This window comes from Balaenoptera borealis (assembly GCF_965194805.1).
Source record: "Balaenoptera borealis genome assembly, chromosome: 10".
NCBI lineage: Eukaryota > Metazoa > Chordata > Mammalia > Artiodactyla > Balaenopteridae > Balaenoptera > Balaenoptera borealis.
In genome coordinates this window covers 61738950-61760801 of record NC_138874.1, presented here as the reverse complement: position 1 = coordinate 61760801, position 21852 = coordinate 61738950, and the positions used below count along the sequence as shown (strand labels likewise).

Sequence of the window (21852 nt, the reverse complement as noted above, 5' to 3'; positions counted from 1 at the left end):
TCGGAGACTCCCATAGTTGTGATCTCTCAAGAGGGCTCCACGTGGTTATTGGTGGGACACTGCTTTGTTCAGTCTCCAAGGATCCAGGACTGTGTAAGTGAATCACCTTGGCACTTAATTATCCTCTGAGAAGATGAACAACACAGGCTTCCCTGAGATCTCTCCCTTTGCCACTGGCTACCTGTCCCTCATCAGTCTCTCTCTCTCCAAGGTTAATGCACCTCAGAGGGCTTAAAAGACAGAGGCAGGGAGGTTTTGCTTTATTTTGGCTTCCTCTTGAGAAACTAGTTGGGGACAGGATATGGTGATAGCCTCTATCCTCCCTGGGGCAGTACCCTCTGGCCCTCTTCATATCCTCTACACAGGGTGTGGGGAAGGCACAGCTTCACTTTCACAACAAGGAAGACTTTCTGGTGGATCCCAGGCTGTGACTGTGTTCTACACTGTAGTGGCCAAGAGGGCAGACTCTGGAACCAAACTGCCTCGGTTCAAGTCCCAGCTCTGCTGCTTACTGCTTTGATGTTGGGTCAGTTTCTTAACCTTGGGACCGCCTCATAGAGTCATTATGAAGATTTGATGAGTTAACATACGTGAAGCACTTAAAATGGCAGTGCACATGGTAAGCCCTGTGAAAGAACTGTGTCAGCCATTCTTATCACTGTGATCTTAAACTCTTAGAATTTAAACCATTGGTGTCCCTTGAGAAAGAGGTGGGAGGGGCCGGAGATCAATCCATCCAGGATGATGCGCTGAACCACACTGTGGGCAGTGTTAGGCCCCTCTGGGGAGACTGAAAGAGACGCAGAGTGGGAACTCTGCACGACGCACGTGGGAACACAAGAGTCAAATAGAAATCTGAAACGATGCCTTAAGACAGCGGGATGGGTTACCAATGAATAGCTGGAGGTGAAGGAGACATAGGTCACTTTGTATTGCCCGTGGGTAGAACCACTTTAAGGAAGATGTAGGGACTGAACCAGGCTTTGAAGAAAGGGAAATATTTGGAGAGATGGGGAGGGCTTTCGAGCTGAGTAATAGCATAAACAAAGACTTGGTGAGTAAGTTTGGCTGTGATGGAAGTTGCAAGGTTTGTGTAGAAAGAATCGTGGTAGGAGGACCTGAAACTTCAGAGGGTGTTGAAGGTGGGAGTTTGGACATAATATTTTACTCAACAGCAGCCTTTGGACAGGGCAGCGACCTGCTGACAACAGTGGTTGAGGAGCTGTACACCCAGTAGGAGTGAACGGGGTGAAGGCAGATGGGACGAGTACAGAGGGGAGACCAACTCACTCAGTGCAGATTCTTAGAGGCCCTGCTGTACACCAGGGACTCACTGCTCCCAGGGTCCCTGCCAACAAGGCCCCTACCATAAGGGAGCTAAGTATCTCGTGAGTGCCAATCGATCTTTCTCGAGGAACACTGGTGGATGCTGAAATGTTTAGGTATAAGGTCATTGGGGAATAGGATATTCACATGGTCCCAGAGTCCCACTCCCCAGATGGCATATTAATTACAAAGGGAAATGGGCACCTCTCAGTGGCGCCATCTGGCGTTTCCACCTTCACCAGGTGACTGGACCTGGTGCAACTGAGTTGGAATTTCCTGATGTGATGCCATCCCAGGCGGGTATTCTCAAAAGACGTATTGAAACAGGATCTAATCAGGCGGGAACAGTCAGACATATCCAGAATATGGGACATTCTGGATGACAGCTGGCCTGGGTGCACAGAAAATTAAATTGGCACTAAAAACAGATTTAAAAGGATGCGTGTATTGGTTGCGGGGTGGGGGTGTGTTACTTACAAATTAAAGGAGAATAAAGCAGAGAATGGCAAACTGAGTAGCCATTACTACTTAGGCCAATCAGCCCACTGCCTGTCTTTGTGAATAAAGTTTTCCTGGAACACTGCCACACCTATTCCTTTACAGGTTTCCCAAGGTGCTTTTCTGCTCCAGCAGCAGAATTGAGTAGTTGCAACAGAGACTTTATGACCCAGCAAAGCCTGAATATTTACTATCTGTCCCTTTATTAGAAAAGTTTCCTGACCCCTAGATTAAAGCCACATAATAATCAAATGCAGCGCATGAACCTTGATTACTTCCTGAATCAGGGTGACAACATGAAAGCATCAGTAAACCTAATTTTGGAGCAACTGGAGATATCTAGATTAGGAGTGCTTATTAGATGACGTTACTGAATCCGTGTCAGTTTCCTTAGGCAGGACAATTGTATTACAGTTGTCTTGCACAGTGTCCTTCTTAGGTGTTCAGTGCTGAAGTATTCAGGGGGTTGTGTCATGATGTCTACAACGTGCTTGTAAAATGGTTCCGCCAGAAAAAGGAAAAAAAGAAGAAGAGAAAATGTGTAGAGATGAAAAACCGATGTGGCAAAATGTTAACTGGTTAATCTAAGTGAAGGGCATCCAAGTGTTCATTATATTCTTCTTTCACTATTTCTGTAGATTTGCAGATTTTCAAAATAAAAATTAAGAAAAAATTTTAAACCGTCAGAGGGCTTAATTTAGGGACCACTTTCAGTAACTCAGAAGTCATCTTCCTATAGGCTCTGGCCTGAGCTACTTATGCCACCTTTCAGATCCTTCCCTTGTGGTGGCTCTGGGGGGTTGGGCGTGGGAGTGGGCACTAAAGAGGCTCTGGTTCCTCTGGAAGGCAGCCCCAAGTGAGTCTTCTTCTGTAACTTGGGGATTTTGCTTGTGTCTTTTGCACAGTAATTCCATCAAGCTGGTGAATCTGCTCTCCATATTTATCAGCACATGGCTAACAGCAGCCGGCTTCATCCATTTGGTAAGTATCCTTGAAGACGCTTCAGTACTGGCGTTTCTGGAACAAGGCCCTCTCTGAGTCATTTTATTACCTGGGAGACAAACTTCAGCCCAGCTGTAGAATGCAAAACAAACGAGAAGCAACTGCACAGTTGTCTAGATTTCCAATCCTTTTACCCCAAACTAGTTCCAGATGCTGAGCCACGATCACACCCTTCACCTGCGGTTTTCAGCTCACCTGTATTGCTATGGGGGCTTTCATTGCTTTTTTTTTTTTTTTTTCCTTCTGTCTGCAATAAGCCCAGCCAACCACAAGATGGCAGTGCTTCCTCAGCAATCACCAGAAAAGGTTGACGACCAGGTTGTAAGTCTGGCCCCCATCTCTTAGTAAACAACAAATTCAGATTCGTCAATTTCCCTCCACTTCCCCCTTACAAAAAGCCCTCTTCGATTCTTTGGGCTGATTGCTTGTCAAGTTATTTCGTGTCTCAAAAATGTTAATTCTTTTAAATTAACGACTCCAAAGCCTTACATTATTGTCAAGCTGTTCGCACCTTCCCAGGGCAGATTTCTGCCTGCTTTCTAGGGAGCATAGCTATTGTGGGAAGTGTGTTTCAAACAAACACAAACCTTGAAAGCTAGAAGGAGCCTCATCTAACTTGGAAGCTTTGGGTAAAGGTGCCTTTCTCTTGCTGACCCTCTGTCTGCATAAGGGGTGGAGGGAAGCATTGTTACCCCTCCCTCCCACTGGGATTTTTGTAATTACCATCCAAAGGAAGACTGCCCCGTCAATCACTCGGTCACTAGATCTGATGGTTTCCCACCCACTCCTTTATGCTGATGGGATTCTTGGCTGAAATCACCCTTAGATAATCACTGTAATTCTGCCAAGTGCCAAAAATCACAGATATGGAGGGTTCATTGGCTGTTTTCAATAAGCAGTGACCTCACCTTACTATTGTGTGAAGTACCTTCTGCTTCACCAGGAAACCTCCATGAAAAGGGCACATTGAGGACAAGCATTGATGTGTGAAAGAGGCCAGGTGTTGGAAACTTACTTTCTGCAGAGGCAGAGTTGGAGGCCCGGGGGGTGAGGGGGCCTGGGGTTGCCCATCCACAGGGGACCACCCTGGCAGGTCACAGGCGTTGGCCATCCAGTGGATTGTAGGGCTGGACCTCTCTCCTCTGAAGTGTCTCTCCTGCCTGCCTCTCAGCTTTGTCGGCAGATCATAGACGATGGGAGGACAACAAGTGTTTGTGAGCCTAAAGCAGAGATGGGCCAACTGCAGAAGCTCTCCACACCTGTTGCCTCTGCCTGATTTCCTGCTGCCCCTACGGAGTTGAGTTGTCCCTACAGAGAGCAGGAAACCCTGTGGTCCACAAAGCCAAAAATATTGACCATCTGGCCCTTTACAGACTAAGCTTGCTGGCCCTAGGTACAAATGGAGATAGTTCTCATGAGCTCACTTTTTGTGCTTCCAAGGGAGATTTCTGTAGTTTGCAGGACAGAGCCATCACTGATCTTCTGCAGAGCAAGGAAAGCCTAGTCAGACTGCAAGAGATGCTTTTTGGGGTTCGTTCATATGATCTGAAGGAGCAAGGTCCCTCGGGCAGCTACCTGGTCAAAACAATGAAAGGAGGAGGTCCCCTGTGGGAGGGTCCAGAATTTCTTTGGGACTGAGCAGGAACTCAAGAGAAGGGCCAGGGCGGGCCTCTTTGGCTCTTTAGTGCATTGCCTCTGGCCTCATGTGGCTAGAGGCAATGCCCTAAAATTCAGCTGGCCTCAGATCTTTATAACAAGGAGAAGGAAATGGGCTCTGGATAAGTTCCTCAGTTCCTTCCCTTGTCTGCCCCAATGAGCTGGGCAGGCGTGTCAGTGTGGCTTTCACTCCACGTTCTCCACTGCCTGCTCAGAGGTTGTGAGCGTTACTTACAGAGCTCAGCTCAGGCCAGCAAACCGCCCGGGCTGAGGATGCCATACATCCAGGAGCAACCTCGATGCTGGAGCGTCTGTGTTTCTTGTTTATTACGCATGATGTAACGTTCTTCCTTTCTCTCCCCTGTCCGCTTGCTTTAGGTGGAGAATTCAGGGGACCCATGGGAAAATTTCCAAAACAACCAGGCCCTTACCTACTGGGAGTGTGTCTATTTGCTCATGGTGACCATGTCCACTGTTGGTTACGGGGATGTTTATGCAAAAACCACGCTCGGGCGTCTCTTCATGGTCTTCTTCATCCTCGGGGGACTGGTAAAAACTCTTTCTTACAATGTTGATTTTTGCGGTCATTAATATTTTCTGTTATCCATTTTCTGAAAGCTGTGTATTTGAGACTGTGTTTCTGCGCTAGAGGCAAGCGACTGCCTTAGTGTTACAATCCGGTGAAGTCAATCCAAACGCCATGGTGACTGTTCTGCATATTTCTTTGGCGTATTGAATTTGTTACCCTGAGACCCGGACATGGTGTCCTTGTGAGGGACAGCCATTTAGCCCGGAGCAAACCTAATTGTCTTAAGAAAGTGATGTTCACTTATCAAGTGAGAGTGTCTGTGCCTTTGTAATGTAATTCAGCATCTGATATTCTGCAAGGACACTGCTGTCACCTGACCGGGTAGATACTGTTGATACTCTGTAGACAGTTTGCGGTTTCAAGAGCTCCCCTCCCCCTTCCCCCTCCCTGAACTTCCAACAAACACTGTGGCTGGGGCCTTGCTCTAAAGAGGAGTGTCCCCGCCCCGGAGGAAGGAGAGCCCACTGGTCTCCTCCGAATGGACATCACCACGTGAGCTGAGTATGGTTTTGTAAACAGCCAACCAACTCCCTGACACAGTATTTTCCCTCCAGCTCTGTAAGTCAGAAAGCTGCACTATTTGCTTTTCTGGTCTATGCAGATCATCACGGTGGTTTATGACGTATTGTGCTTTTCAAGGGGGATTTCTGGCACCTCATCGGGGGTGGCTGCATTTTGTCTAGCAAAGTAGCTCCTTTGACGTTTAGAGTTTTGCTGTGTGTGAGGTAAGTGATTAAAACCCTAAATTCACACACAGCTTTCACATATGTACACCGCACATGCATTTATTTAATGCATACACATCTCTGTTTTGTATGCATATGGCATATACATTTCAAAAATGTATATAAATGTACGTGTGGTGTGTACATTAGCATAGTGTTCTCACAGCACCCGCGAGGTCCCTGAAGGTGAGACCCCTTTATCCAGCCACAAGCACAATGTTTGTTGGACAAAACATGGCAGATTTGTGTTTCTCCTTGCTATCCTTTCCTATGTGATTTCTTAAATTTACCTTTTGTGCTTTTTAGTGATTTTTTTTTTTTAATGGAAAAGTTTATATATTTTTAAATCTTCTTTTGGTGTTTATTGTCTTTAATCATTCATAAAGGCATAGATTCTCATGTGAACTTTAATTAGAAAGAAAGGCCTTCTCTTGAAATTGTGTGTGTGTGTGTGTGTGTGTGTGATTTTTCCAGCATGCATTCCCTTATTTCTATTCAGGAGGAAGAGCTAGATGTCAATTTATTTATTCCTGTCTCCTTTACATTTTTCTTGACTGGGATTTTTTTTTTTTTTTTAGTTGTCTAGGTTGGCTAATGTTTGTTTTGTCCTGTGTATTTTCAGGAGCTTGCCCTTTTTGTGCTTTTATTTTTTTTTTTTTTTTACAATCTAACATATCAATATGTACCTTTGCAGTTCTAGCCCTTTTGTGTTTTCAGATCTTAGTACCCCCTACTTCTGAAAAGGTCACCCCCTTTCTTTGGCCTGTCTTCTTAGTCTCTCTTCTGTCTCCTATCTTTTCCTCAGGCCATGTTTGCCAGCTACGTCCCTGAAATCATAGAGTTAATAGGAAACCGCAAGAAATACGGGGGCTCCTATAGTGCGGTTAGTGGAAGAAAGTAAGTATGCCAAGAGGTTTTGTTGCTTCCACTGCGGTAGAATCCTCTCTGCATGCCATTTTTTTTTTTTTTTTTGGCTCTTGTTTCTTTGTTTCATGCATGTAGGCAATGTTTGCCCGCTACGTGCCCGAAATTGCTGCTCTCATCCTGAATCGGAATAAATTCGGCGGGACTTTTAACAAACATGGAGGCAGAAAGTAAGTCAGTTGCATTAAAAAAAGATGTGGTTGAGTGACTTTCAGAGCCCCTGTGGCGGAGACACCTGAATCCTGCCCCTGCCCACCCGCCCGAAGGGCCACATTCCGTGTGGGGTGTGATGTCAGAGTTACCCCACGAAGTTATCACACGTGGACCAACTCCTGAGGCCTGTTCCCTTTCACAACTCTCTTCCCCACCCATCTTTCCAAGAGACACGATAGATTTATCCTGGAAGGGGTCCATGTGTAACTGGGGTCATATTTTCTGTTCTGATCCCTAACACGTAAACCCATCTCACTCATTCTTTATATTAATTAGGTGAGTGATTACATTCCGGTCCCTCAGATGAAACTGATGCCATCCTATGGGGTTTTTGTGCAGCCATAACATGGGCTCCTACTCCCACAGGGAAGTCCTAAGGAGGGCAAGATCGAGGTCACCTTGGCACTGTGGGCCAGCGGGGAACCAGTCTCTAGCTAGGAGGCACCGAGCTTGTCCTCAAAGGGACTGATTACTCAGTTGAAATTCCTTCTTGGCAAGAAATACTATATTTATGGTACGTCAGGGCACAGCATGCTCTTCCTGATGCATCTGTTGTTTGACTTCCCATTCATGAATGCTTTCTTATCGGGGACTGTTTCGGTTTGTGCTCGCATCATTTTGTCAATATCAGTGTCAATGTGTGGGTCCGCTGTCAACTGGAAGTTTTGCTCCTAAGTAGATGCAGGGCCGTGACCGCTCTGTCCTCCCGTCTGGAGAGGAGAAGGTTGGAGGCAGGCAGGGTGAAAGCAACCATTCTGTACTGTTTTCTTTGATTTTTCTTTCTTTCTTTTTTAAATAAATAAATTTATTTATTTATTTATTTTTGGCTGCGTTGGGTCTTCGTTGCTGCGTGCGGGCTTTCTCTAGTTGCGGCGAGCGGGGGCTACTCTTCGTTGCAGTGCGCAGGCTTCTCATTGCGGTGGCTTCTCTTGTTGGGGAGCACGGGCTCTAGGCAGGCGGGCTTCACTAGTTGTGGCATGTGAGCTCAGTAGTTGTGGCGCGCAGGCTCTAGAGCACAGGCTCAGTAGTTGTGGTGCACAGGCTAAGTTGCTCCACGGCGTGTGGGAATCTTCCCGGACCAGGGCTCGAACCCGTGTCCCTTGCATTGGCAGGCAGATTCTTAACCACTGCACCACCAGGGAAGTCCCTGTACTGTTTTCTTTTTAAAGCTTTTTCTTGGGCACTCAGCTTTGTTTGCTTTTGAGTTTTTGCTTTCATTTTAACTTCCATGCAGTAAGATATACACATCTTTAATGTACAGCTCAAGAATTTGTACCCATGTACAAACCCAGGAACTACACCCCAGATCAAGATGCAGGATTTTTTTTTTTAACTTTTTATTTCATATTGGGGTACAGTTGATAAACAATGTTGTGTTAGTTTCCGGTGTACAACAAAGTGATTCAGTTATACATATACATGTATCTATTCTTTTTCAACTTATTTACAAAACAGAAACAGACTCACAGACTTAGAGAACGAACTTATGGTTAACAGAGGGGAAGGGTGCGGTGGGAGGAGGGATAGTTAAGGCGTTTGGGATTGACATGTACACACTGCTCTATTTAAAATGGATAACCAACAAGGACCTACTGTATAGCACAGGGAACTCTGCTCAATATTCTGTAACAACCTAATTGGGAAAAGAATTTGAAAAAGATGCAGGATATTTTAATTCTCATTCTCCTTCCCAGTCACAGAAGTTCCTATCACAGAACTAGGATTTTGTTTTTTTTTTTTTTAGATTTCATACATTTTAAAATGAACTCTTGAATAGCCTATTTTGTTTTTTAAGAGAAAAATAAAAGCGGTAGCATCGCATTTCCATCCATCGCCTGATGGTCACATTGGAAGGAGCCAACCTCCTCTCCCATCAGTGATCTCACTGCATCCCGAGCTCAGGTGTCCAGTCCTCCATTCAGAAAATGAGGAGATGGAAAAAAAGACTCATTTTCTGGAACTACCCACAGGACACCCGTTTCCTTTCAAAGGCACGGAGGCCAGTGGGCGTCTTTTCCGTGGAGGCAGCACGTTTCCCCACCTTCCCTCTGATGGAGCCCTCCTCCTCCTGTTATTATAACAGCCCTGGATGAGATGAGAACCAAGCTGTTCCGATTTCTGGGCCATTGGTTGGATCCAAAAGGCCAAATAAGTCCAGAGATTGCCATTGTTCATTTTTTCTGGGCCAAGAGGAAAACAGCTTCTCTGTTCGTTTTGCCTCGAAGGTGCGGACAGGTCCCCATAAAGCAGAAGGCATTCCGAGGGCTCAGGTTGCCTTTATGGCCTCCCCACCCCACTGTCTCAGCCAGCCTTCCCCTCTCACTCACTGCCCCTGAAGAAGTCAATAAAATCAATTGCCTTGACGTCAACGTTGAAAATATTTCCTGACTCTCACTCCACGTACGTTTTGGTTTTTCTCCAAAATAGCTGCCATAGTCCAGTGTGGGTGGGCCTGCTGGCTGGTGCCTTTTGTTGACGGGTGACCCAGAGGAGGCCCTGAGACCCACGGTCGCTCACCCACTCCAGTCCCATCCGGTTGTCCCTTGGCCTTGGCAGCTCCACTCAAACCCCCCTGCGTGCTGACGGCTTGAGATCACAGACTTCCCGCAGCTTTTGTTCTGGCTCCATCAGCATCTTTTATCACCGGTTTTAGCCTGGTTCTCTCTCTCTCTCTTTTTTCTTCTCCCTTTATGAAAATGCACACACTTTGCTTTTAATGTTCACTCTGGGTCTCCGAGGTCCTCCGACCCTGCGGACAGAAAGTACATTCTGTCATCAGCACCGGGACTGTTCACTTTACTTTACGCATTGTTTCCTGGTTCAAAAGCTAATTACTAAGTAGTTTAAAGAAGCCCTTTGGTCACTTAGATCTTTCATCAGAAAATATAAGCCTGGGAAAGGAACGGTAATAAAGGGCCATTAGCACCCTTTGTTTGATGTTGTTTTTCCAGTCAGTAGAACAAGATTGATGAAATGTTATGTTTGGCCAAAATTTGAGTTTTCATTTGGAATTCAGTGTTGAGAGAATGGGCTGTCAGAATCAATAAGTTTTCTTTCGCTTGGGATATGGGCATGTGGTAGTAATTAGCAATATAAGGTCTTTAGTTGAGCAACCAAGCATGGATTCTGGCAGCAAACATAATGAGAAACTACAGTTGTTCTATTTCTAACGTCAAAAAGTTTCCAGATAAAATTAAATGCATTTGCAAAAGGAAAGCAGCTAAACTTTTTTGAAAGATAGAGTTCAGACTCTTAAAATAGCGCACTTCGCCCCGTGTTTTTGTGTATGCATAAATATATGTGCTGTACCCATGGACACACGTACTTGTATCTTTTCTCCCTGAGATTTCATCAGATGGATGCCCAGAAAGTAATTAAAACGTATACATAGTTAAGGGATTTGTTTACATGTGCACATTTTGCTCAGAAATAACCTCTCTAACAATGCATTAACTTGTCAGAGAACTCAAGGTAACGTGTAACCCAAAGCTGAGGAGACACACGACTTGGAAATCCAAAGATTATTTAAAGTAAAAAAAAATTTAGGTAGAGAACCTCGGGGTTTTGTTCACGCTACACCCAATTTCAGGATATTGGAGAATATGAAGATTTCGTTGGCACCTCATTTTCAGTTCTAAGCTATGTGTTTGACATAACGTAAACACTTCACGTAGCATCCCCAGAGCGTCCTCGCCAGCAACACGGCATCCAGGGCCCACAGAGGCTCACACCAATGTTCTCATCAACATTCCTCACCTGACCTCCCACAGGACGCCCAGGGCCAACAGTAGATGTGGGGAGATGCGTGTGAGTCCTTCTCTAGTTTATCCATTATGAGGTAGGGGGGCTCCTAAGATGGGGACTTGGGTGTTGATAACCGAAGGTCCAATCAGTGTCCAGGCAGGCAGTCTCTCTGAGTCGGAGGTCTTGGGCACAGTGAGTCTCTCGGGCTGAGACCTCAGATCTTACTCAGAAGAGTAGCTCTCCTGCAGCCCAGCCTGCCTCTCGAGGCCACTGCCTCCGCCTCCTCCCCTTCCTGTAAGCTCCAAGCTGCTCAGAGGTGGGGGAGTGGAGGGGTGAGGCTCCCATGGCCTTTGGGGTCCCAGCTTGCTCTTCTTCTTCCCACAGCCCCTGCTGTTTCCCCCAGAGGTTTCTTCTCTGCTTGTGACTCAGCCCACTCCTGGTTCGTGTATGAGAACTGACAAGATCATGGTCCGAGGTCACGTGGCCAAGGGCCATGGAAAATAATCGGCCAGAGAGAGGAATCCGTCTGCCCTCACTCCCTTGTCAGAGGCAGCTGGGCCGGGGAGCCATCCAGACATTGTACTTCCCATGACGGGCTCCTGGGGCCCGAAACTGAGGGAGTCCCAGGCCAGGTGTTTGGGAGAGGGGAGGATGGGTGGGTTTGGATTATTCTACTGATTCCTGGTAGCCAAATGCTAGGAGGACACAGAGAGAGAGATGGACAGTTGCGGACAAGGAGTAGGGAAAGGGGGATGGGAAGCTAAATGTAACTTACTAGGAGGAAGGTCCCCCAGCGGGCTGAGGAATCTGCGCCCTCTTCTGGTAGCGGAATAGTTGTCACAGACTAACCCGGCTCTAGCTCCAGTTCACGAAAAGCTGTGTGGCAAAAACAAAAACGACCTAAGATTCTGTTCTAGAGCAAAACAGTGAAATGTAAATGCCGTGGCTTCTCTTAGACCTCCTCCTTATATAGACAGAGGAGTGCCACATACTTCTGGAAATGAGAACATGAATCGATATACCCCAAGCCCTGGGACTGCCTTCTCTGACAGTAATAATTACTACAAATTATATCTACAAACGCTTGCATCCTTCCCCATCCTCGTGGCAACCATGTGAGGAAGGTATTACGATCATCTCCATTTGCAGTGACTTGCCTGACATCGCACAGCCAGTAAAGGGTTGATCTGGGATTTGAACCCAGGGGCAGTCTGCTCCACTGGGCCATGCTGCTTCTCTAGATCATCTCTTGAGACCCCTCTCTGCTCTAAACTCCATGATCCTATCATTGTATCCTTTCCTCCACCTCTACCCACAGTAGGGCCAGAACATTGCACACACAATGACCAGGAAGAGAAAGGCACCCCGAGCATCACTTTGGGCCTGTCTCCCCCTGTCTCTGCTCACCTAGTGCCTCTAAGGAGCCTGGCCTCAGTGCCAAGGACAAAAAGGTGGAGACAGGACAAAACGATTTCTTCCTGATTTTTCTCATTTGGTTAGACTGGAAGTGTATTTACCTCTTGAACATGTCTAACAATGAGGGGCTCTCCAGGATGGACAGACAGGTCATTGACCAAAATGAAATTTGTGCCTTATTTGTGGGTTTCAACAAGTTCCTCCCCTTCCTGGGGAGGTCATTTCCTAGGGGACCAGCCATGGTGGATTGTAGTGATGTACCAGGCTTGGGCTCCCTTCTGGGCAGAGCCTACCTGCTTATCATCTGGAGAAGAGCATTCTCTGCCCAGGCAGACGTATCCACCTGGGTCCTTCACTTCCCCAGCTGGTCTGCACAGCTCAGGGCATTTCTTTGATGGTGGTTTCTTAACTGTCAGTGAGAACTAGAGTAGCAGGTGTCCCTCCTGGAAAGTCCTGGGCGAGATACATACACTCCCTGGCTTCATTTCATAGTTTTGAGTGGGAACCTCAGCTTTTAACCCTCAGGAGGCTGAGTCCTCCAGGAGGGAGTTTGGGCGGTCTGTCTTGAACCTCAGGTGTGGCCTCGGGGTCGTACGATGCAGCCTTAAAGCTGTAGAGGTGGGCAGATTTTATCATGCTTTTCCATTTAAAAATGAACCAGAGTGCTTTATTACGTGCCTCAATGTCAGTGCTCATATTTTACAAAGCATTCAATAATTTAGAACAAAATTTCAAGAAAGAACAGAGAGCACAGTTACCTGCCGCACTATCCACTCCTGTTATCACCTTCGCTGGTTCACTCGTTGTGGCTGCAGACATTCAGCCAGTACCACGTGTCGGGCAGGTTGCTGGGTGGTGTTGGGTGCCAGGGATTCAGTGGTGAGCAAGTTACACATGGCACCTGTCACCTGGAGGTTACCGTTTCCGGGGGGGCAATGGCAATGGCATTGACAGACGATGGCAAGGGTAGGACTAAAGGAAGTGCCAAGTACAGATTTTAATACGTGTGGCAAAAACGAAAAAGACCTAAGATGCTGTTATAGAGCAAAACGGATTATTTACAGGGAGAAAGTGGTCCAGAGAGGTGACACCGCAGAGGAAGGGCTGTTACAACCTGTTCAACAACTACCTACCCCAGCTTTTGTTGCCGCCTAGGCGAAGGGGAGCTAACACCCTAGGTTTTAAAATTCGTATTACGGGAACCCCTCCTGAAACCATTGGTCTGTAGTTCTGCCTCCAAGAAACTAAGTCTTAAAATATCATTTCTCTCTCAGGCCCTAGTTGGCCTGCAGTAGTGTTATACGCGGACTTTCCAGGAGAGGACATCCTGCTTCCCTTCCCTGCTTCCTGATTATCAGGTCATTTAATTGTGTGTCTTTCCTCTGATCAGAAATAAGCCCTTCATCTCCCTCCGCATCCTTTGTTCTTTTCTGAGACCACATTCTATTCCCTCCTGCCTGGCTGTCTTGTATCAACAGGAAATTCCATTTTCTCCACCACTCAGGTTTTGCCCACCTGGTTCTAGACCATTGTTTAAAAAAAGAATTGGAATCTTAAACAGTCTGCTGCACCAGAACAGGGATTATTTCTTTACAAAGGCTCCTTTAATCTACCCCATAGTCCATTTCCTGCCCCCCAAAGAGAACTCACGTGAGTCTTGCCTTCATTTTCATGTAGTCCACGTGTGTTTATTGAGTGCTTGCAACACGCCAGACACCGGGGATGAATGTATTTCTACACACCCATAAAAATCTCCAAGTACACCACATCTGTCTTGAGCTCTATGTTACATTATTTGGCCACCAAAGTGGTCGGGGAGTTCAAACTCAGAGCTTGTGTAAACCTCCCCACTTGGTTCCCAGAGGTCACAGTCTCCCTACAATAACACTTCTTTCTCTACTCTTTCTGAGAAGGCCTGACCCCAGTGCTTGGGAAGAGGACGTGGGGTTAATTCACGGGCTGAGCCCCATGTCCTTTCCTCTCCCATACACGTGGAGCTCGGGCCACACTCCCTTCCCCTCCTCCATGGCCTGTGCTGCTCCTGGGAGGCATGGTCCCTATAAGATGCCATTTATGATTTCTGCATCACAGACATCCCTCTGGTTGAAATGTCACTGAAGCTTTGCATTTTATACAAACTTCGATCCCTTGACAAGTAAGCCATTCAGCCCTCTCCTCGCGGGGTCCACGTGATTCCCAGCCTGAACTTTCAGCAAGGTTTTCAGATTCCTAGATTTTAAAAGCCATAAATTAGCAAATCATCAACATATCACCAGGAAGGATCATCTGGTAGCCATTCTAGTCAGAAGGAAACACAGGCCCCAATAACTGATCTTCACAGAGATATGAAGAACTGTAGACAGACAGACAGAGTAAATAGGAAGACAAACAGATAATTCAAGTTGACAGGCCATCTTGGACTGATTAGGCATTCTGCTTTGATTAGCATTAAACTTTTGGGGGAAGAAAAAAAAGTGAGATTGCCCTAATACTTTGGAAAAATGACCCCTTGACTACTTCTGAAATTTAGTACCGAGGGGCAGATACCAAAAGCAAGTGTCATTAGATGCTGTATTGTGTAATGTAAAGTGCCAGGTATCCCTTTCCAATGAGAGGGGTCTTGGTGGGTGTGGATGTGGGCGCTTCTCTCTTTGCCTCTGCTTTGGATTCTTGTAAGTCACATCTTCAGTCCTTTTTAAACTTGAAGCTCTATTTAGAGAGACTTGGGTGCATATTAAATCAATCTCCTGATAATACTAATGGAGTGAAGGCTGTCTCCCTCCCCCCTCTCCCCCCCCCCCCACCGCACTTTTCTGCTGTCTCTCTCCCCTTCCACACGCTTATCATAATGTTCCAGCTATTGTTCTGAAAACAAGAATAGAAAGGTAGGTGGGAGATGAACTGTGTACCTTAAAAAATAAAGTCGTATTCAGACTCAGATTTTCATTCTCAAATATTCTTTCTTCATTAAAGAAAATGAATTCTGAATATGACTTTCCTAATTATAATCCCTGAAGATTCTTTCTGCTTAACCTCACATTTGATTGGGTGAATGCTTCCTGGGTAGATTCTGAATGTAAAGGACAAACACAACCAGCCAAGACTAAGTTGCGCCATGTTTTCTGTCTTCCGGCTATGTCATCCATTCTCATAGAAGTCTTTCCAGAGTCATGCACAGTGGTTCCCAGTAGATCTGGGGTTCATCCCACTGATGCTGCCATCATACACTGAAAATAAAGCAGGAAACTTTCTAACTGGCCAAGTCCGGTGGCTCTTTTTATTAAAAAACAATCTTTAGAGGCTCATGCAACGTGAAACCCATGGAAACTTGATTCTGTACCTCCACGTCTGTTACTGGTATTGGGAAACAGTGACCTGCTCCCACCCCCAAAACCACAGGGGCTGCTCCAAATGTGGGTACCACTTGTCAGTAAAAACAGTCTTATCTCCCCCACTATACCTTCTCAGTAAGGCCACATGTTCAGAGATAGATGCATGCCCATCTTGTGAGAGGTTTTATGGCCTTAGCCACTGACCTCAAAGGCAAATGCCAGCTAGTATATAGAACAGATTTAGGAAAGCTCCTATCCCAACATATTTGCTCAACTAACAATTATTTGAGCCCTGTTATGGTCCAGGCGCTCTGCTAGGTGCTGTGGTTAAAAGGATGAGCAAGAAAATATGATTCTTGCTCTCCTGGAGCTTATCTGAGACTTTGACCAATCAGAACCATCCAAGGAGCCAGTAGCCGATGAACAGAAGCTGGATGACGGAGGAGCATCGTCCCCGTGAAATGCTCTTTTGGCAGGAACTCTGTTCAATAAAATAATAGAGGTATAAAACAATCATGAAGGCTACAAGCATTTTAGAGGGAATGCTCCTAAAAGCAAGTTGATAATTCACATTGTTAAATGTACCCATTAGAGTAGTTAGGGCAAAGGTAACAGTGGGGTGACTTGTGCATCTAAAAACCTGTGGGTCTAACGATGGACCCAGTAAAAGAGGGGTGTGGAAAGATTTGGGAGGCAGGGGAACTGCTGCTGCCACCCTGAGTTCCGATCCTTTCCATATCTGACAAAGTCCCTCTGGGGCATCTTATGCCTTAGCAAGCTCTGGAACTGGTAGAATCCTCCCAGTACTTATGTGTGTAACAGATGGAGGCTTAATGTGTTGGGGTCTACTCAAAGTGGAGGGCTAGCAACATATGCTAGCTGGGGCAACACCCTTGGGTGTGGCCAGGATGTGTCAACTTGATTGTTGTTATGGGAGGGTCCATCCCAGCAGCATATGTTCTAGGGCCAGGATGCATTATTTACCAGGGGTGTTCAGCAAAGAGGTGGGACTCACTTTGCACATCAAAGCTAGACTACCTCCCCTCTACAAGGCAAAATGAAGAACCATTTCTTTGCCTGGACTCATTCTCCCTCTATTGCACCTTCATCCCCAAAGGGTGTAGCTGACTTTTGCCTTCATCCTCTCTTCTCTTGGTGCCTTCTGTTCAGAAGCATCATTACCAAGTGGAAACAGGCAAATCTGATTTGATCTGAATAGAGGAAAGTGCTGTTCAGTGCCTGCATTTCTCTGTAAGAGCAGAGAACCACCTAGGATAGGAAGAATCAGGTCAAAGAAAGATTGGCTTACTTAAAAATGGCCAAAGGCCACCAAGCCCTGCAGTAGTGGATGGATAAAATGCAGAGGAGTGAGGGTGTTGGGGAGAGACACAAGGAAGAACCAGTGTAATTTGTGAGAAGTAGGCACTTATGGAATTGCTTACGTAAGAAGCTGTATAAGTCCTCTTCCAGGAAGGAAGGAAGGAGGAGAAAAAAACCAAAATAGTGGTGATAAAACCTGCATACTGGGTTATTGTGAGAATTCAATGAGAAGCTAAAGTTAAAGTAAACAAATGCTACAGTTAGGATTCTTTGGGTATAGGCAACAGAAACTGGTTCTTGCTGACTTCAGCAGAAAAGGAATTTTCTTTTGGGGAGGTTAGAGTATCTTACGGCATTCAGAGGAAAGCTGAAGATCCCGGAAAGGACAGAGATTAGCTAGAAGAGCAGCCCTAGGATCCAGCAGGCAGCAATTCAGTGAAAGTCCTTACAGGGTTTCACCATCAGGATCAGTCAATTCTCACCGTGAACTTAGTGTCCCTTCATTTAAGATTGAAAAGCTCTGGTTGGCCTAGTTTGGGCAGGGAACCATGGTTAAAGGTCCCAAGTCTACATCTGATTGGGGAGGGGTGGTTCCCCAAATTAAAAGTGAGGTGCTATTCTTTAGGTTGGACAGAGCCCATGCTCCAGATGAGGGGCGGCTTCTTAATTACGTGCACAAGCAGGGCTTATCTGCTGTCTTCTTCTCATACCTCTCCCCCCATCCTTTCCCCGGGCCAAGGTTTAGGTTTTTGCTTAATCTTATCACGAACGCCATTGTAGACAACCAGAGCACTGGGCCCTCACCATGGTCCTGATCTATGCATTTTTCTTTGCAAGTACTTTGAAGACATTGTCAAAAAAAAAAAAAAAAAAAAAAAGTTGTGTGTGTGTGTATGTTTGTGTGTGTGTCCAAAACATATCTAGCACCTAATTTTAAGAATCTGTACATTTAGATAACTGCAGTCTCTTTCTATAGCCAAATCCAATGAGGAAAGATCAAAAATTAATTAATTTATAAACCCTAAACTCTCTTTCATTTGACATCATTTTAAAATTTAAATTTAAATATAAACTATTTTAATTTTTCCCAAAAAAATGAGGTGCTGTTGAAAGGAGGGTACATGCTGGACTGGTAAATACAGCCAATGTCTCCTGCTCTGAGGTTCTCAGTATTTATTTTTAAGACTTGGACTGAGGTTCCTTTTAGGCAACAAGCTACAAAAGGTGTGTGATCATTCCTCATGCCTGGTGTGATTATGGAGGTCTAATTGTGACTTGGGATGGTGGAGGTGCAGATACAGATCCCTCTGTGTGGTTTAGGTCCTGACGGTCTGCATAGGATGAGATGCACTGTCTTCGTGCAGAAAGCTCTGGTCTTGTCAGGACGTCCCAGTGTTCTCTGTTGGGGCTATCAGTAGCCTGTCCTCTGACCTTGGGGCTCTGTTTTACAGAGGTGCCTTTGCTGCGCTGTTGGGATCTATTTGCTTGGCTTCTGCCCCCATTTAGGGAAACAGCTAAACAGCCTGTCTCCTCCAGCATAGCTCTGTTGACAGCTGGATAAGATGATTACTTTATTCTCTTCCTCACTAGGAGGGAGAAGACATTTTCTTTCTTTGTAATTAACAAGGTACTAGATGTGGGCCCTGGGTAGACAATTATCTCCGAACCTCCTTGGTTTTGTTTTTGTTGTCGTTGTTGGCTTGCTTTTGTTTTTTCATCTGTTTTAACAGGAAATAGTTAAAACCAGGGTTTGGGATCATGAGCTCCGTACACGCTCACAATTGTTTTGTTTTCATTTTTGTCCTCTTTACATGTACTGTCCTCTCACAAACGAGACACGGTGGTAGATCGGAGGTAGCAGAATCAGCCAACGATCTGCAGGCTTGCAGTTAACTAACTAAAATTTCTTCTACACTTCCTACGACATAGGGTGTCCAAGCCAGGCACCCTTCGCCAACTGTTCCATTGGTCAATAGACAGTTCTTGAAAGCCCAGCAAGTTTTGGGGGTCCTGAGCTAGGCCTCAGGGTGGCATGGAAGGACGGGGCCCACACAGCCTGGAGTTAGCTTTTGTTTGCTGAAGATGATCACCCCACGTGGAAGGCAGTTCCTTTGGGACGGGCTCTTGGTACCAGCGGCAGTGGGAAGGCAGGGCTAGGATTAACCTTCTTCCTTTGGGCAGTGGGGTCATGAGCCTTAAGGGAAAACCTGGGTAACAGTTGCTCTAAAGGACATGCCCCAAATCAGGGGAAGCTGCCTGATGAAGCAGCCACAAAAAGCACTACCAGGTGAGACAGAATGTAAAGCCCAGAATCTTCTCGAATCTCAGCTTGCATGAGAGACAGAGTCTTGGAGAGAGAGTTATGTAGACCCTGAATGGTTTCAGTTCAACCTAGGAGGGACAGCGTGAACTTTGAGTACGGACCACTGTGTGATTTGGGTTGTGGGGTCTTTTGTCACCCCTGCCCTGCTTTCTATGTGATAAAATGCTGTCGAATTCCGTTGACAGGTCCTTCTTAAAATTCATTCCCATCAGATACAGTTTCCAGTAGTGGGAGGCGCTGGGAGTGAGAGGTAGGATGAGGAAAGCATGATTAGAAGCCTCAGCAGAGGGACAGAAAAGATTCTAGCATATGTATTTGATATAAATATTATAGTTTTACAGAGGCATCTAGATCAATATATGCCACATTTCATCTACCTCTTTGACAAAGTGAGTGCAATGTATTCAGGGAAAGCTGCATAGGATTTTCAATTTACTCTGTATGATTTATTGTGACAGGATAGCTATGGGTTTTTTAAGTTCTTTATACTTGTTCCAGTAAAGATGGATATAGTATCTTTAAAAATAAACAGCCCAGAGCTGTGCATTTTACATTGTCTTCCTAGAGTGAGGCTCAGCTAAAGAGAGATCTGAGACCTCCCTGCCCTCGTGGGACTTGATGCAGTCGGATTTACCTCAGTCCTCACTCTTTAGCTTTTTCTGGGGGGGGGGGGGAGGGGAGTAAACAGGGGACTGAATTAGGAAGCTATTGCAGATGTCTAGAGAAGATAGGATGGCATGGACTAGGGTGGGGGCAGAGAACTGGAACGCCGAGAGAGGATTCAGCAGCATCTGTGGGTGCAGCCCCGTCAGGCTGGGTCTCTTAATGTTCTAGTGACTGGCCCCGGGTCACACAGGACAACCCCCCACCCCACTCCCCGCCCCAGTCTCCTGATTCCTAGCCCAGGCTCCTTTCAGGAACACCAGCTGCTTCGGTTTAGAAGACATCAAACCGAGGGGGTAGGTCTGCCCATGCTCCGGCATTCACCTTGCACTGATCTCTGGACCTCTGTTTCCATATCAACATAATGCAGGCACTAGACTAAACATTCACCAAGGGCCTTCCTGAGACTAAGAAAAACGTGAGAACCTGGAAGGGAGCCTATCATTGTCACTTTTTCAAAGGCCACTGACTTTAAGAAACATTACCGGAGTCTTTTTAAAAGTGTGTCGATATTAGTTCTCATTGAGCTACACTCCACCTCAGTGGATCTCTGGATGCCTCATTTGCTGGAACCTTGGGAAGCTTTGTCTGGGAGACCTCACTCTGTCCTCTTATGCCTCCTGCCATAAGTCAGGTCCCCTAAGGGATCCATTCTGAAAGACACCAGTGGAATTGAGTTCTGAAACTGAAGTTCCAACTCACCTGGGGCATTCTGGCATTCCTGACCCATCTCCAAGAAGGGAGTAGACAGATTGAGGGTAATGTGCAGGATTTCCTTCTGGAAGTAGAGATGGTTAATAATGGGAGGGGCACACCAATGTGTACTTAGTGAAGACGTACCCATGAAATAAGCAACGGGCAGCTTTCTGGTGAAGCTGATAGAGTTCGTAATAGTCAAGCATTCTTCTTCTTCTGATTAAGTCACACTCAACCCCCTTGATGCCAAGCCTGCTGCATGACACACTAGTGTTACCCACTCCTAATCCAATCCATCCCGTGTCTCTGGCCCTTACCCAAACCAGGCATGCTTGCTTACACTGGATGAGTAACTCCTTCCCACAAAATGCCATCGGCTACTATTTTGGCATTTAAGATGGTTCCTCATGTATCTGAGTTGGATCTTTTAATCCAAGCCATTAAAATTAGTTTATCCCAAGAAAGAGTTGTTCACAGGACTTGAGAGAACTTTAAAAACCAGAGAGACCATCACATCAGAAATGGTTAATGATTTAGGTCTGTTGGCCATCTTCACAAACTGAGTGGCCAGGCCCTGTAGACATCCATCATTAAGATTGCTGGTAGTCTAAAGAAGTTCAAGTCCAGAGCCACAGATGGGAAGAGCGTTAGAGCCCTTCCTAGCTAACTTTCCTAAATATTGTCTGTTGTCAATGAATCGTTTAGCTTTTTGTTATCTTCTGGACCCTTGGACTGGACATGGCATAAAATGTCTAAAATGGACATTTATATCACCTTTCAGCCCTTTGTCTTGCCAAATCGGGTGGCTTCAGTTAAAAACTTGGTTTAGAGTTTGTTGTCACTCAGCCTTTGCTGTCTTGAGCTTGCTGGCCTGGCTGATTAGATGCAGCTAGAATCTAGTGATACCACAAAGTGGTGATGCTTTAAGTGAGGGCCTCTCTCCTGGCCCAGGGAGGACCCTCCAACGTCCCCTCCACCATGTGTCTGAGAGGACCTTTGGTTGGCCCAGCCCTGTCTGTCGTGAAGGAGCAGAAGCTGAAATACCCAAACCTCTGCTCTCTCCATTTCATCACCTTTGTCTTTGTGAGAGTTAGAGTCTGAGACCTGGATCATATGCTGGGCAAGTCACTTTACCTGCCGTGGGACGTCAGGCACATGACTTAAGGAAACTGAGGTTCAGAGAGGTTATTTGAAAAGATACAGATAGTAGCAACACAGGGTTGTTTGAGGATCAGGTGAGAGAGACTCCAGGAGCCATAGAGCACTTTATATCTGTTACATCCTGATTTACAGATATCACATGAATCCTACCATTTAATCATTCTTAAAATGGCCCAGACTCTATACTAGGCCCTTTACATGTATTATCTATTTAAATAAATCCTCAAGATAACCTCATGAATCAGGTACTAGCTCCAGCCCCTC

The 21852-nt window shown here is 46.0% G+C and overlaps 1 protein-coding gene and 1 long non-coding RNA gene across 18 annotated transcripts in view; one reads left to right on the top strand and one right to left on the bottom strand.

Annotated features, from left to right (window-relative positions):
* Positions 1–21852, top strand: part of KCNMA1 (potassium calcium-activated channel subfamily M alpha 1) — a 775994-nt gene that overhangs the window by 536507 nt on the left and 217635 nt on the right. For 16 of the 17 annotated variants that reach the window (XR_014249397.1, XM_082408745.1, XM_082408748.1 and 13 more), the window contains 3 exons: positions 2730–2805; positions 4861–5031; positions 6602–6693. Coding sequence is in view for 16 of the 17 variants with exons in the window: in XM_082408745.1 (XP_082264871.1) it covers positions 2730–2805; positions 4861–5031; positions 6602–6693 (339 nt within the window). In the remaining variant the exon portion in view is untranslated. Of the gene's footprint in view, positions 1–2729; positions 2806–4860; positions 5032–6601; positions 6694–11061; positions 11352–21852 lie in introns of those variants that run through there. The other variant, XM_082408743.1, reaches the window with a different exon arrangement.
* LOC309604608 overlaps positions 1–21852 on the bottom strand; it is a 555802-nt gene that overhangs the window by 429379 nt on the left and 104571 nt on the right. The window lies entirely within an intron of this gene.